The 16602-nt window shown below is 34.6% G+C and overlaps 1 protein-coding gene across 2 annotated transcripts in view; it reads right to left on the bottom strand.

The window, feature by feature from the left end:
• The window catches only part of TINAG (tubulointerstitial nephritis antigen), a 92411-nt gene that overhangs the window by 62657 nt on the left and 13152 nt on the right, over nt 1-16602 (bottom strand). For both annotated transcript variants that reach the window (XM_038554350.1, XM_038554351.1), the window contains exons 4-5: nt 15392-15506; nt 3185-3308 (exon numbers count right to left, since the gene is read on the bottom strand). In XM_038554350.1, the coding sequence (XP_038410278.1) occupies nt 3185-3308; nt 15392-15506 (239 nt within the window). The remainder of the gene's footprint in view (nt 1-3184; nt 3309-15391; nt 15507-16602) is intronic.

Below are 16602 nucleotides of genomic sequence, written 5' to 3'. Positions count from 1 at the left end.
TGCTTGGAACCTGCTTCTCCCTCTGCCTGGATCTCTGCCTCTCTGTGTGTGTGTGTGTCTCTCATGATTAAATAAATAAAATCTTTTAAAAAAGTTCCATGGTTTATCAGTTCATTCCTTTTCCTAACACATATTATTGACTGCCTACTAAGTGACAGGCACTGTACTAAGCACTAGAAATTACAATGATGAACAAGAATCACAATGCTATCCTCACAGAATAATAAAAAAGGGAAATCAATCTATCAGTAGCAGAAAACTATTTATCTTTTTGATTATGCTACCATCATAAACATAAATGATAATATCATGAGAAAATTTTGGTACAAATATTGTTTTGTGTTGTTCAATGGCTGGTATAGTTTGTTCTTGATATTTAAACATAGTTACTTTTACAAGATTTTTTAAAAGATTTTATTTATTTATTTATTTATTTATTTATTTATTTATTTATTTATTTATGAGAGAGAGAGCATTAGCAGGAGAAAGGACAGAGGGAGAGGAGAAGCAAACTCCCCACTGAGCAGGGAGCCCAATGAGGGGCTCCATCCCAGGACCCTGGGATCATGACCTGAGCTGAAGGTAGATGCTTAACCGACTGAGTCATCTGGATGCCTCTAAAGGTAACAAAGTCATACACTTTCTTTTATCCATCCAATTTTCTCGAAAGAAGTTGTAGTTTTTGCTCATTAAAATTGTCTATATACTAGAACTTATCAAGGTGTTAATTTAGAATTATTCTAAAATAATTCATTTTTAAATAATTCATTTACATATGTATTTCTGTATGTACAGAGTTTTTTGTAACTACAGGATATGTACAATTCTACAGTGCAATTTTGGCACATTTTAAATGCTCAATATCTGTTCAATCTATAACCTCCTACTTCCCTGTTTCCCATCTCTTACTGTGCTGGGATATATTTCATAAGAGCAAATGACATTCTCCTATCACCTCCGCTATTCTCAAGAAAATAATTCCCTATTTCATAAAATACAAAATTTTTGATGCTTTGACTTCTAGTACAAGGGTTCAGAACCAAATGTAAATTTGAAAATGTGAGTGTAACTATTCTCCTGTTCAAAAAAATACTTTGACAACAGTAGTCAAGGAATCAGTAACCTGGCTTCCGGGACCATTTCTTTTTTCTTTTTTTCTTTTTTTTTTTCCCAGGGACCATTTCTGAGTTAGGGTCAGTCAGTTCATCGATCTGTGACTCTTTTATAAAACCAAAGGCTTGAAAAATGTGACTTCCCTCCCAGCCCCATGAATCTGTAGATTCCAACTCAAGGGTAAATATTTTAAATTCCAACAGGACACAATATGTTGCTCTTCTACAGACATTTCTGAATCTCAGTGAATGCTTAACCCAAATTGACTTGAAATACTTAAGAATGACGCAGTTTAGCAGATTGTTTTCCACCCTTCTTTTGAAAACTTTTATTGGCCTTTACCTCTGAGACACACTCTATCATTTTCCTTGCTTATTTACTCTATTTATACATTTACTCTGTGACGTGCATCACTCCTGACATTTCAAACTCTTTTACCTATTCAGCTTCTGACATCTTGCTTGAATTTTATTTGGCCACATAACTATTGTTTTATATATGTATATTTTTAAATGTCCTATTTATTTAATAGCTTTCGACTTCTTTGAAAAACATTTTTTCTTATTTTAACTATTACTTTCTAACACAATTTTCTAGATCCTTAAAAGAACCTAGTTTATTCTTTTGTTTAAACACACTCAGAAAAAAATAGCATGAGCCTAATTTGTCATACTGAATACACACAATATAAAACCATCTCATCTGAAACCACAAAAGTGTTGAAAACCCTCTTTCTGATGTTTTGGTGAATTAGGTAGGGGGACAAATCCAGAGGCCATCTGTGGGACTGGGTCCTGAGGACACCAAAACATGCCATCTAAACCAGGCTAACAAGTTAATCTTCAGTATTTAACCAGCAACATCTTTCCTAAAACATGTTCAGAAATACTAGCTTTAACTGAAAGCAAAATTCTTATGATACCATCTAAAAGGTGTAACACATTAACTACATGAACATAAAATGACAAATGATTTATCTGATTAAATATCTTTCCATCAATATGAAACAAGGCTCAAACAGGTTCCCCATTTGGATCCCTAATATGTGAGGACAAATACCAGATATCCAGAGAACATTTATTTCAGAGGGATAGGAAGTAGCATAAACTTAACAGATGAAGCTACTCCAGTGGCAAAATTGGCCAAAGGCATCATTTCTAGAACTAGCTGATACTACGAGCAATGATATTTGGAAAATATATCAGTACTTTTCTGTCCAAAATAATATCACCCTTCAGAGCTGGTTTCTCTAAGAACCAAAGTCCCTATTTTATTATGCTTTCTGTGCTAAGACTATTTCTGAGCACTCATGGAATTACCTTCAAAGCCTAGAACATAGTTTTATGAAGGCCTTTGATTGTAGCCAATCAACATCATGTTAGGGTTATTTGCTGGAGTATGGTTAATACTCCTTTGAGGATAACATAGAGACCAAATCTTAAGATTAACCTGAGTATTGATTTATTGGACTTGTGAACTTATATGAAAGTAACTATAAACGTAGTATTCCTTACACTTTTGAAGTAACAGCAGTACTAATTTGGAAGCTACTCATCACTTTAGAGTCAAGGCTATAAATTTGTTTTTAACTGAAATGATAAAACCCATTGAATTCCATTATTATCTTGTTCTGAAGTGTTTCTTTACATCAGAGTAGTTTAATAATGAGGCATATTTTTGCAAATTTATAGAGAAAAGAATATAAGAATTATATAGTTATGTGTAAGTTCATATTAATATTACTGATAATATTATGATTAAAAGGTATCTTATATTCTTCTTATCATCTGACCTTAACTCTCAAAGGACAAACAAATTTTGGGAAATTTGTTGCTCTTTTGATTTATTCTCCATTTAAAATTACACCCTAGAAATCAAAACCAATTTTCAGAGTAAAAATGGTTTTTTATATAATGGTCAGGCTGCTTTCTCTGGTCTGAATATGATTTTATTTTAATTGATTAAACATTAACATTTAAATATTCTAAACTTTAAAACCTTTTAATTACTGTACAAAAATCTTGAGTTAAAAGGAGAATTATAAGGAAGTAATTAAAATGACTTTTATTACTTGCAGTAGAAAATGCCCATGATGCAGCACAATTTTTTTGATCCAATGGGCCATGAGTCCATCCAGGCCATTTATAAGAAGCAATAAAAAACTCTGGAAGATCAGTTGTTGCAGGTAAAGAAGCCTATAGAAGAGAGGCAGACATGTCAGATTTCTTCAAATGTATTCCAATAACCATTATAAGAAAATGCCGTGACCTTTTATAACACTTATCATTATTTTTTTTATTTTGTACACTCATGTTTTCTGAATGACATCCCTGGAAGTATTAGTAGTGTAGAATTTCAATTTCATATATATTTAAAAATAATTTAATGCAGGGAATCTTAACATACAGCAAAATCAGAAGAACAAGATGCAGAATTTTTTCTGGGTTACCATATAGTGCAATAGTTTCTATCACCTTGAATCAGAGTTTGGGTCACCCATATGAAAGACTACATGGTGTTATTTAAACTTGACCTCATAAATAACATTTATGTTTATGTCCCTTCTTATATTAGAGAGTGTGATTCTGTCTGAAATTAATTTTGAAATAATGCATCTGTGGCAACTATGCATTACTACACTAGAAGGTCCAAGGAGCACCAATTTTACACCAGCCATTGGGAAACCAAACTGGGATGAATTGGTTGATATTCAGAAAATCCTTGAAGATTAAAAAGGGCTTCAGAAAATGTGGAAGTCCTAATATACAATACCATTATATCTTCAGAGCCCCCATCCAGGTTCTGACACAGTTTCAGCTGTTGTCTTTCCAAGAATGTAAATTAAAAGTTATGCTCCATTCAAGTCACTCAAAGAAAATCTCAAACAAATACCCTGGTTTTGTCCCCAAACTTTTCTAAAAAGTGACAATTTTTACTTCCATAAATAATAAGGACTCGAACTAAATAAGAATTTGTTTATATTTTTATTACTTAAGCATACACACACATTCACACACATCATTTCTAAGAGTGCTTTAGAATTTTCAAAGGGTTCTAATACTCAATATTTTATTTTAACTTCTCAATAGTTCTATGTTTTATAATCATGGCAAAAAATTATTCACTGTATTTTATGAATGAGGCTACAAACTTCTAAAAGTTAAATGACAAGCTAAGGTTAAATAAGAAATACCTCTGAAATCAGATCCAGGTTTTAGAACTTTTAACACTAAGTTCCATTTATCATTTACTTACTTTATCAGAAATATGTTAATATTTTGCAACAGAAGCAAAATGTCTATAAAAGCTAAAATTTTACCTACTTAAAAGTTTTATGATTGTGCACTGCATTAAACAAGTCAGGCTACTGATCTGATAATGTCTTGCAAGCAAAATTACTTCTGACAAGTATACAATTGCTTCAAAGACTAAAGGAAGATTCGGAATTTACATGTCAGCTTGAAAAGGTATCCATCGAAAATATCTATAAATTTGAATTTTAATGAGAGTTCAGTTTTGATTTAAAGAAACTATTACCATCTGATAAGAAAGTTATTAAATCCTGAGTTCCATTACTAAAAACACTCCTATTCAGATGATGGAAGAAAAGAATAGAAAAATGTCAAGCGGATCACAGTAGAGGGCCTACATTATATCTTTAAGAGCAGTATCATGGGGCAGCCTGGGTAGCTCAGCGGTTTAGCGCTGCCTTCAGCCCAGGGTGTGATCCTGGAGATCTGAGATCGAGTCCCACGTTGGCTCCCTGCATGGAGCCTGCTTCTCCCTCTACCTGTGTCTGTGCCTCTCTCTCCTCTGTGTCTCTCATGAATAAATAAATAAAGTCTTTTGTTTTTTTTTTTTTTTTAAAGAGCAGTATCATGGAAATCCAAGTTAGATCCTTATGCCATTAGACTGAGCAGACTGCAGAAACCTAGAGTTTGAGCAGGATAAATTTACTGCTCTGAATAGATAGTTCCAGAGAGATAGATTCACTCTCCAAGGGAGTCTTTCTAAATTTGATAGGTATATACCCATCTTATTAGTAACTTTTTTTATAAATTTTTATTTATTTATGATAGTCTCACAGAAAGAGAGAGAGAGAGGCAGAGACACAGGCAGAGGGAGAAGCAGGCTCCATGCACCGGGAGCCCGACCTGGGATTCGATCCCAGGTCTCCAGGATCGCGCCCTGGGCCAAAGGCAGGCGCCAAACCGCTGCGCCACCCAGGGATCCCCATCTTATTAGTTATTAATATCTTCAATTTTATTATTATTGGCATATCAGTATGCTTTTAAAAATTGATAGTACTAAGTTGTCTCAAGTTTCCAGAAAAACAGGTACAGTGTAGGTTGTTATTTAATACTTTATAATTTAATAAAATAGCTAGGGTATTTTCCTTCTGCTCTGTTGAGGTAATAAAAATACAACTATTACTTCACACACATTTCAGCCTGGTTGAGTTATTTAGAATTTGACTTCCATATGCCAAAGCCAATCAGAATGGTTTGCACATAGGAAGTATGCAATAAATGTCTCATGATAATGAGGAAATATAGATCAAACTGGTAGATTTAAATTCTTAAAAAAAAAGTTTCTTCCCCCTAAACACATTGAGTTGGATTATAAATACCAGTCTGCTTTTGTTGCTTTTCTGATTTATTGCTTAAAAAAATACAAATGGTTAATCTTTCTCAATAAGATAAGGCAATATAGAAATAACAAGCAAAATGACATTTTTATTGAAAACATATTTACCAACCCACTAAGCCAGATCCAATTCATAAAGCTCACCTATTGGATCTTTCAGAATTTTTATCACTTATTTAATATTGCTTTTCCTAAAAATAAGCTCATAGGATTTGAAGATCAACAGGCACACACTATCTTGCAATTTTATTTGCCTTATGATATCAGATAATCTGATGTAATAAGCAAAGAGAAAATTTTATATCCCATTATTCCTTAATTATTGCATGCCTCTCTAAAGTAAGAGTGTTTTATGGGGTTACAAATAAAGGTAAATATCACAGAATAATAGCTTTTAGGAATAGGTAACAGACGTCTGGCTTCAACAAACACTGTGTGTGTGTGTGTGTGTGTGTGTGTCAAAAGATAGCTTAATAAAGCAAAAGTATATGAGAGTGACAGAAATTTCAAAGTGACAGTGACTTAAATAAAATAGAAATTTATTTTTAAAAAGATTTACACTGTGGCATATGGGCATTTTTAATTCTTTTAATTCTAATGTTTAGAATGTTTATGACGGAAAAAGTTTCCGTCATAATCTAGCATTCCCAAATTAACATTAGTCAAATTTGAGATTAAATTTTAACAGTCTCCTCTATTTTATATTTCTATTTAAAATTAGAGATTAAAAATATTGCGAACAAATATAAAAATTAAAGGCAACAGTGAATACTGGAGAATTTTTTACAGTACTTCCTACATTTAATCGAATCAAAATCTCTGAAGGAGTAATGCAAACATAATCACAGAGCAGCTTGAGAACACTCCAGTCGAATTCTGGACATTCTGAACATTCTTACTATGAGCCCATATCTCCACAATATCTACTATGTGAGTGACCACTTCTATCTCTGATTGCACTTGCCTCCAACTTAAATTTGGATAATCAGAGTGACCTGAGAATCAAAAGAAGGCAACAGAGAATATCATTCTGTTCTGCCCTTTACAATTCCCAGGCATGAATACCAAACAATGTCTTCTAAACTATTTGATATTAGAGAGGATAGGGCTAATTTTCTAGATGCTAATGGCAAAATGAATTTTTCATCTTCAACAATATTTGTCTTCATGCTTCCACCTCTGGAAGGGTTAGCTTCCAGGATATTTCTCTAGTTTCTACTTCTAGGGTAATTTTTTTAATGATCCACTTCTATAAATATCAATATTTCATGATCACACTATGGCAGGTAGTACTAATTCTTCTCCAATCCTTCCCTTTTTCATAGAATTTCCCTTTATTCACATAAGTAGCAATTTTAGCTCGTCATTTATAACTCAGAAAAGTGACTGCATTCCATACTCCCCCTTGGGTACTATGTGTGACCACCTTACTAAGCACTGGTCTATGAGATACAAGCAAAAGTACCATTGGCAGTTTCTGAGACTTTTTTTTTAAAGAGACGAATAGTACTTTACTTTTATTCTTTTTTATTGATTTTTAAATTTTTTTTCCTGCTACCAGAAATTAGGGTATAGACAGACATGGAATAGCTCTCTTGAATCACTTTATGACCTTGGATAGAAAGACTCTAGAAAACAGAACAAGGAAGAAAGAGCCTGAGTATCCAATTCCATGGAGTTGGATACTTCTAATGGAAGACAACCCATCTCCAGATTTGTTGGTGGTAGATCAATTCCTATGTTATTGAAGCCACTCATTTTGAATGTTTAGCTCTCTCAGATGAGCCCAATCATAACTAAAAGAGTACATATAACTGCATGAAAGTTGCTATGACGGTGCCATATTTCACTGAACCAGGACATAATCAAATATAAGAAGCACCCCAATTTTAGAGGTATAAAAAAAGTGAATAAAATAAGCATCTAGAAATTGATGAGCTATGATATTTCCTCAAATGAGTTTCTTAGAATACTAGTTCTGAGGAATTATAATAGATAATTACAAAACAAGGAATTGATTAGTCTAACAGTTCTGAGAAACACTGGTTTTGAAAATCTATTCATCCTCACTGCAGTATTTTTTACAAGCTACTTAAGTGTTCTAAGACTCTAGGAAGTGGGAATAATATTCATGGTTTTATATGTTCATGACCCAATGAAAAGTATCTTATTTTAGCTTATTTCATTTCATTTCACATCATTTTGGTTGTGAAGCAGATCAAAGGACTAGTGTTTAGTAGAACAGCCTCTGGGAAGAACCATAGTATGGATTAGAAAACCCAGGTTTGAGAATAATCCAGAGAACAGGTGCTTGTTCCATCAACACACCAAATCACCTCAGGAATCTACTTTTTAACAGGCCCAAGAATTTATTCATAGAAAGGGAAAAAATAAAATTTTACATTTCTTTTTGGAGATTTGCCTTGCAGTGATTAATTCAGCCCCATGGTGTTGTTCAAGTCATGTTCAATTATATCACAGTGTTATGCACTAGATTGCAACTAGTACAGAAAAATAAAACTGAGAACTAAACACTCAAGAACTGACTTGAGATAAGACACCGCCATGAGCTCATTCTGCCACAAGTTCAGCTGAATAAGGAGTAAGGCCGGGTGTATATTTTCTAAAGTTTCTTGAAGGATGTGAAGTTCCATCCTGGGAAGAAGGGAAAGGAGGCATAAGCACATGCTTTAATGCTCTATGAATTTAAAGCTCTTAATTTAGAGATGGCAAAAACTGGCATCTTAATCTGTCCCTAGCTCTTTACCTACATAGATGAGAAGATTCTGAGATGAACTGAGGAAAATATATGCTTAAACAGTCTCCACCATGAACATCTGGCTGTACCCCTCTTCTGCAGCATCACAGGCACCTGCATTTTATAAAGTTGTTTTTTTTTAAGATTTTATTTATTTATTCATGAGAGACACAGAGAGAGAGAGAGAGAGAGAGAGAGGCAGAGACACAGGCAGAGGGAGAAGCAGGCCCCATTCACGGAGCCCGATGTGGGACTCGATCCCAGGACTCCAGGATCACGCCCTGGGCAGAAAGCAGGCGCTAAACCACTGAGCCACGCAGGGATCACCTAAAGTTATTATTCAAGCTTGATACCATTGCCTATATTCATGTATGTGGGGAGCTAAACATCATTTTTATGGGGAAAATGGTCATTTTTCTTTCACTTTATATAAGGAACCAAACCATATAACTGTTATTCACTTTTCTAGTTAGTGTTTCATTTTCTACATAGGCTTCTGTTTATACAGATGAGAAACATATTTGGAATCAAGTAGATTATTTTTAATCAAATAAAAAATTTCTTCTTTTTTAAGATTTTATTTATTTATTTATTTATTTATTTATTTATTTATTTATTTATTGAAAGAGAGAACAAGCAGCGAGGAGGGGCAGGGGAAAGAGAAAGAAAGAGAAACAGACTCCCCGCTAAGCAGGGAGCCTGATGCAGTGCTACATCCCAGGACCCTGGGATCATGACCTGAGCTGGAAGCAGATGCTTAACCCATTGAGCTAGCCAGGTGCCCCTCAAATAAAAAATGTCAATAGCCTATGGTAGGTTACAAAGTATATTGGTAAGATTCCCTTTGATTTTTTTCCAAAGATATGTCTTATCCTTCAGTATTTGCTATCACTGAAATATACCTCAAAAAGGAAAACACAAATTCCTCCTGTTATAACTGATGACAATAAAAATAAATCCAGGGATGTGTGGGTGGCTCAATCCATTAAGTGTTCACCTTCAGCACAGGTCATGATCCCAGGGTCTTGGAATGGAGTCCTTCATGGGGTTCCCTTCTCAGCAGGGAGCCTGCTTCTCCCTCTCTCTCTGCTCCTTCTCTTCTACTTGTGTGCATTCTCTCTCTCTCTCTCTCAAATAAATAAATAAATAAATAAATAAATAAATATTTTTAAAAGAAAATTCCAGTCAGTCGATACTGAGTATTATCTAGCCAATGATCAAGTATCTAGACAATTAAATAAATTTTTATTTCTCATCTCAATGATTGGTGGATTTAAAAGTTATCATATAGGACCATTTAGAACAGAACTGTCCAATCAAGACATTGCTTTGAATAATCTCAGACTAAGAACACCTTCAAATGGGGAAGGCGACAGGGAACAAGGAGGCAAAACATAAGAGACTCTTATAGAGAACAAACTGCAGGTTGATGGAGGGGAGATGGGCAGGGGATGGGCTAAATGGGTGATAGGCATTAAGGAGGGCACTTGTTCTGATGAGCACTGAGTGTTATATGTAAGTGCTGAATCACTAAACTTTACCCTTGAAACCACTATTACACTATATGTTAACTAACTGGAATTTAAACAAAAATGTGAAACAAACGAAAACTTTCAAGAAAAAAAAATAGGCATGCATCTACCAGCCAGCTTTTATTGCCCTGGCACCAGATATAATTAATTTTTAAAAGTTATCATATAGGGGATCATAACGTTGAGCTCAGTGGTTTAGCGCCTGCTTTCAGCCCAGGGCGTGATCCTGGAGTCCCAGAATCGAGTCCCACATCAGGCTCCCTGCACGGAGGCTGCTTCTCCCTCTGCCTGTGTCTCTGCCTCTCTCTCTTTCTCTCTCTCTCTCTCTCTGTGTGTCTCTCATGAATAAATAAATAAAATCTTTTTTAAAAAGTTATTATATAATACACAAATATTTTACTTCAACTTCCAGCAAACCATAAAAACATTTTTTTTCCTGTGTTAGTAATACCAACTAAAACACAACAAAATCATTTATACTGGGTGACTGAGAAAAGATGTTACACTAGTAAGCTATAAGGTGGACAGAAAAATTTTAAAACATCTGTAACAACTTTGTTCACATCTTTGTTCTCCCTGGGGAATCAACAACAACACAGCTATTTAATTTTTTTAACTGAGTCAAGTATAGAAGCAAACTCTTAATTTCCCCATTTATGTTTGAAAATAGCATTTTTCATTCAAAATATCTGCAATATTTATAATAGGATATAATATAGTGAATCTTTTTAAAGTTATTTCCCAAATTCAAAAGCACTTGAATATTATGTCTGAAAAAAAAATCAGGTACAAAGATGCTGATTTGATTAGATTTTATTTGATATGATTTAATTTGATTTAGAAGCATAGTAGAACTTTCAGGTTCACCAGAAATATGTAAATACCATCAGGGCCAATATATCCAGAGCTATACCTTTCTTTAGGAGATAAAAATCTCCAAGTATTGAAGCTTTTGATAATCTAAATTAGTAGTAAGAAATAGCAGGGAACTGACCCTACTATTCTCCCAAAGTTAATCCAAGAGAGAAAAAACAGTTTTATATGGTATATAACAGCATTTCTGTTTTGGATATATTTAATTTTTTAAAAATTTTTTTATTTATTTATGATAGTCACACAGAGAGAGAGAGGCAGAGACATAGGCAGAGGGAGAAGCAGGCTCCATGCACCAGGAGCCCGTCATGGGATTCGATCCCGGGTCTCCAGGATCGCGCCCTGGGCGAAAGCAGGAGCCAAACCACTGCGCCACCCAGGGATCCTGGATATGTTTAATTTAGTATATAATAAGCACTTCTCTTTTAGCATTTCATGGACTTCTTACAACCCTACACCATTTCACAGAGGAGGAAATGAAGGCAATAAGTGAAAGAGCCAGACTGAGTCCAGAGCACTGGGTCCAGAGCTCATGTTCATTATGGTGTATGGAATGGTGCCCTCATGAATAAACACAGTGGCTGACACATGCCTATTAACAGACGTCAACTGTGATGTTTCTGCTGGCTCAATAGGACCTCAGTCAATGCTAGTTTTGCATACTGTCACAATAATTGGTTGTCTCCCTTGTTTTCTTTCTGAGACACTGAGAAAGTTCTTGATTTGTCCCTAAATACACTTCTACTCTAGTGTGAATTTTCAGTAGGAAGATAAAAAGCACCATTTCACAAATTTATTTGACCACAGATGGGACACCTTCATTCCTAATCTTGAAAGATTGGTGGTCCATGGGACGAACGTTGAGAAATATTGAAATAATGGTCAAAGCATGGCATAACCTACTTTGCACTTTAAGGTGACAAAAAGTTCAATGGCAGAGTTTGAATTTCTTGTGGGGAGCTGCAGTTCTTCTGATGGCCAGCTCCTAATCAGTCTCATTGTAAATCTATCCATACAACATACAAAGTTTCAATGGAGTGCCAGAGAATGGTTAATTCATTCAATAGTTCCTAACACTTTTAGTGTAGAACCATTTAGAACAGAACTGTCCAATCAAGACATTGCTTTGAATAATCTCAAACTAAGAACACCTTCAAATGGGGGAAGGGGACAGAGAACAAGAAGGAGGCAAACCATAAGAGACTCTTACTTATAGAGAACAAACTGCAGGTTGATGGAGGGGAGATGGGCAGGGGATGGGCTAAATGGGTGATAGGCATTAAGGAGAGCACTTGTTCTGATGAGCACTGAGCGTTATATGTAAGTGTTGAATCACTAAATTTTACCCTTGAAACCACTATTACACTATATGTTAACTAACTAGAATTTAAACAAAAATGTGAAACAAACAAGAAAACTTTCAAGAAAAAAAAAATAGGCATACATTTACCAGCCAGCTTGTATTTCCCTGACACCAGATACAATTAATTCCAATGTGGGTGAAGTGAGTCTTCATATACAGCAAAGAGTTACCTGGTCTCAGCCTTCTCTCTTTTTTCACTTCCTCTCAAGCACTCTGCTTGGACCCAGAGAAAATAGTAAGTTTATATTTCTCTTTTGTCTGTCCTCACTCAGGATTATCATCCAGGAAGGGGTCCCCAACACCCTAAAGATAAATTTTTTCCATCCTCTGCTATCAGCATCTTTCTATTCATCAGTGTTACTAACCACACTCTACACATATTCATTTGAACTGAATGAATTCATATAGATTAAACAAATCTTTCATATCTATATGATCATCCAACTCTTTGCACAATGCCTACTGGTATTTCTCTAACTCATGTCCAGCAGATACATCATGAAAATAGTGACTTAAACCAAGGAATGAAACTAAGAAAACAAGCCAGGGACGTGAAAAGCTTTCCCAGAAACAAGAAATGGCTCATGGCTCATCCTCCTCTGGATAAAGAATTATATGAACCCCAGTTCTCATCCAGTTAATATGGTCAAGGATAGGAAGACGTTTTGGGTGTGAGGATGCAGTGGAGTTCCTCAGCAAAATCATCACCACTGTTGGCAGCTGCCTACCCTTGCTCTTACACATAGACCATCTTATGTTGAAAATGGTATTAAAAAAAAAAAAAAAAGATCGTTGGGAAAAAGCAGGCAGAAAAGAGTTATCCAGAAGCATATCTACAAAGAAAATAACTCATTTTCACTGTACTCTGAGGCAAGTTAGTATACTGAGGTAGTTTCCACATAGTCACCAGGCTAAGAATTAACATATTTTTTTACCTCTTTCTGTAGAAACCAGTTCAACTTGGTTCATTTCCTGGAAGTGAACTTGTTATATTTCTGATTTTCTCATATCTCCAGATATTAGGACAACTCTAACACTTAAAAACTTTTTGAAAGGTCCTCAGTCCTCAAGCTACTATGCCCTACAAATAAGTAGCTATTTCCTTGCCTTAGATTATAAGTGGGTAATGGAACTCTTACAGACGAGCCAAATTTTCCTTATTGCTTTCTGGGAATAAGCTGGCAACTATATTACACTAATTCATAGCACTCATCAATTTTAATTCTCCCAAAGTATTAATCATTAGTATTTTTCATTTGAATATCACCACAACAACTTTTCATGCAGACAAATCCCTAGCAGCCAATCAATGATGAATTAAGATTCGACTTCCTTTTCTATACTATGGTAAGTGACAACTTGAAAAAGAAATGCACCTCGTATTCTCCAGAATATAAAATATCCCAAGCTGCAAAAAAAATAAAGCTTAAAAAGGAAGGTTAGAAATAATCCACAGAAAATGTATGTAGACACCCAAATGAGCATTTGACTGACTGGGCCCCTTAATAAAAGCAAGGGAAAGAGCAATCCTTATAAAAGGAGTGGATTTATTCTTTTCTTAAATAATTCTGCCTCTTTTTTTTCCCCTAGATGGAAATAAAAATGAAAAAGAAAGCAGCCAGAAAAAAAATAACTCTTCCAATTGATCACATAATTAGGTCACTAAAAACCATGAATCTGAGCCACATCTATAAAGATTTTATATCTTACTGGTTCTAGGAAAGATCCAAAAGTATATCTAAGCTGATCATTTCATTAAGTTAGCTCTACTTTTTGCTATTTTGAACCTGCATTGGCCAAAGCTAACTGATTTTACTGGAATTCTAGGGACTATTTTGGGGGTCAGATGTTTTAAGATGTCCTAGCTCTGCAATTTAAGTAATTCTACAGTGGCTTTTCACTTTTCCCAATCTCAGTGTGACTTAGCCTCTCTCAATCTCAATTTTCTTGTCTTTAAAATGTGGATAATTATAGTACCCACTACATCAAGCTGCTGTGAGAATTAGATGAGATAATGTATGAAAGTGCTTATAAGAGTGCTTAACACACAGCTCCTCAATATGTGGCAGCTATTATGATCTTTTCTGATACTGGTTATAATTTAGCAGGCCCTGCTACTGCAATTTGAATTGATATAATAACTCGGGGGATTACATCTCTTGAGAGCAAAGTACAGTAAATGCTTCATGGAAAACCTGTGGATTCACAACTCATCCAAAGGCAAACAACAACCCTGCTTGCTCCTGAGACACTGGGAGCTTCCAAGGCAGCCAGGACCCAAAGCCTTCATTACAGAGAGAAGTGGCTGCACTCCCGACACCCAGGAGCAGTGCTCAGCCTTGAGCATTTGTACGAGGACTTGAATACAGTTAACATTTTTCCTGGGAAGTATGTGTGCCTAAGACGCCACACATTTGGTGGTCAAACTGCAGCTCTATGAGTTAGAGGTCTGTGATACTGGAGAGATAGAAGACTCTTTATACAAGATATCTATTATGGGATGATAACGTCTCTTAAAAATGAAAGGGAAAGCCAATACAATAGTACAAAGCATGAGTGTAGGAAATGCAGCAATTTCATGAAGGGGTTTGGGAGGTCACCTGACAAAATTTGAAGGTGTTCTTGTAATAGAAATTTTGAGAATAAACCTTTATGAATCATCATGGCATAGTGTCTGTAGTTACTAGCATTTCTCTTAGCCTTATGTGATAATGGATAGCCAAATGACAGTACAACTCTATTTGGATGAATACAAAAATTGACTGTGTTTAGTTGAAAAAGAAAAATGAGGACAACTGTGACTTGCTTGAGCATCAGGTCACTGAACAACCAATAATCAGAAATATGAATTTTTATGAAATCATGAGCAATGTAAATGAACACACAGTCATTCTTTATCTAATTGACATTGGTGAACTTCCAAAGTTCATGTGAAATTTCTAAGGAAGGTAACAACCATTTTAGTAAAGATTTTTTATTTATATGACATAATTATAACTTTGAAAGCTCAAAACTCACTATTTTAGTTACTGAAAATTTCTTTAAATGCACATACAAACATATCTATACAAATATACATGTATTTGAGTCAGAGAGGACACTTACTGTCATCTCATTCATACTCAGAAGCATGGGGCTAGGTGGCAGGGTACCAAGACGGTACTTGAAACCTTCTTCTAGAGTCATTCCCCAGAATTGGCTGTAGTTCTGGGCTGTCCATCTGCCTTGCAAATGAAACAGAAAAATTGGTATAGGTCATATAATATCACTTTTATAAATAATGTTTATTTATATTTCTGAAATTATACACAATTAGAACTATTACTGCAAGCTAGATATTCTTTATATAAAGAATGCATGCTTGCTTACCATAACAGGAGAGCCTATGAGACACTCTTCCTAAATTAGATCTATTTCAATTATTTTAATGATTTATATGAGAAATCTAAGGCTACATCATTTTATACTAAATTTAAGAATATGGAATCTTTACATACTATAAGGGATTAAGTGGCAAAAGGCCAATATACACAGTTTCTTTTGAATGTCATTAAATGCATTTTAGAAAGAAGCTTGAATGTACAGAAATGTGCTTATGGATTAAATAGAGTAATTGTTTTATATATAATGTCGATTTGAAAAGAATTTGACCATGTCAAAGGAAGTATCCATGAAAAACTGAGGATAAAATAGTTATACCTAAAAAGATTACATCAGTGCTCTTAATTATATTGAAATATTTTATATAAATACTGAAATATTCTATCATGTATTAAAAGGGTTAATTTGTGTTAAGTGCCCAGTAATCTTTGTTATTATTGGTTATAATACAAATTCAATTATGTGAGATTAGATAGTAAAAAGTATATACTTTTTTAGACAGGGTTTTTGCCCTTATATAGGAAAAGAAGCTTTGTTTTCAAAATCTGACATTGACATTTAAATCCAATGAAAATTTTCTGAAGAGATGAGAGGAGATGAGAAACAAAAGTAATTTAATCATTGCTTGAAATTGAATTATTTACAACTTGAGGACATTTCAGTACTCAAGTCAAATCTAAACTTAATCCTGTTGTGTTAATTACCTCAATTGCTTATAATGTGATAGATTCTCACAAATGAGTGAAGATACAACTCGATTTTCAATAATATGCCTAGAAAGTTAATGTCTTTCTTTTTTTAAAAATCTGTTAGTTTGTAAAACCTTAAGCAATTTGAATCCACAATTTTGGAGTGCAATCTCCATCAACCAAGGGAAACTCTGACTACACTAGATATTGCAGCATACAGAAGAGACCATTAGGGCCAGCCTTAGG

Source organism: Canis lupus, chromosome 12 (genome assembly GCF_011100685.1).
Source record: "Canis lupus familiaris isolate Mischka breed German Shepherd chromosome 12, alternate assembly UU_Cfam_GSD_1.0, whole genome shotgun sequence".
In the NCBI taxonomy this organism is placed as follows: Eukaryota; Metazoa; Chordata; class Mammalia; order Carnivora; family Canidae; genus Canis; species Canis lupus.
This window is presented reverse-complemented; position numbering and strand designations above follow the sequence as displayed.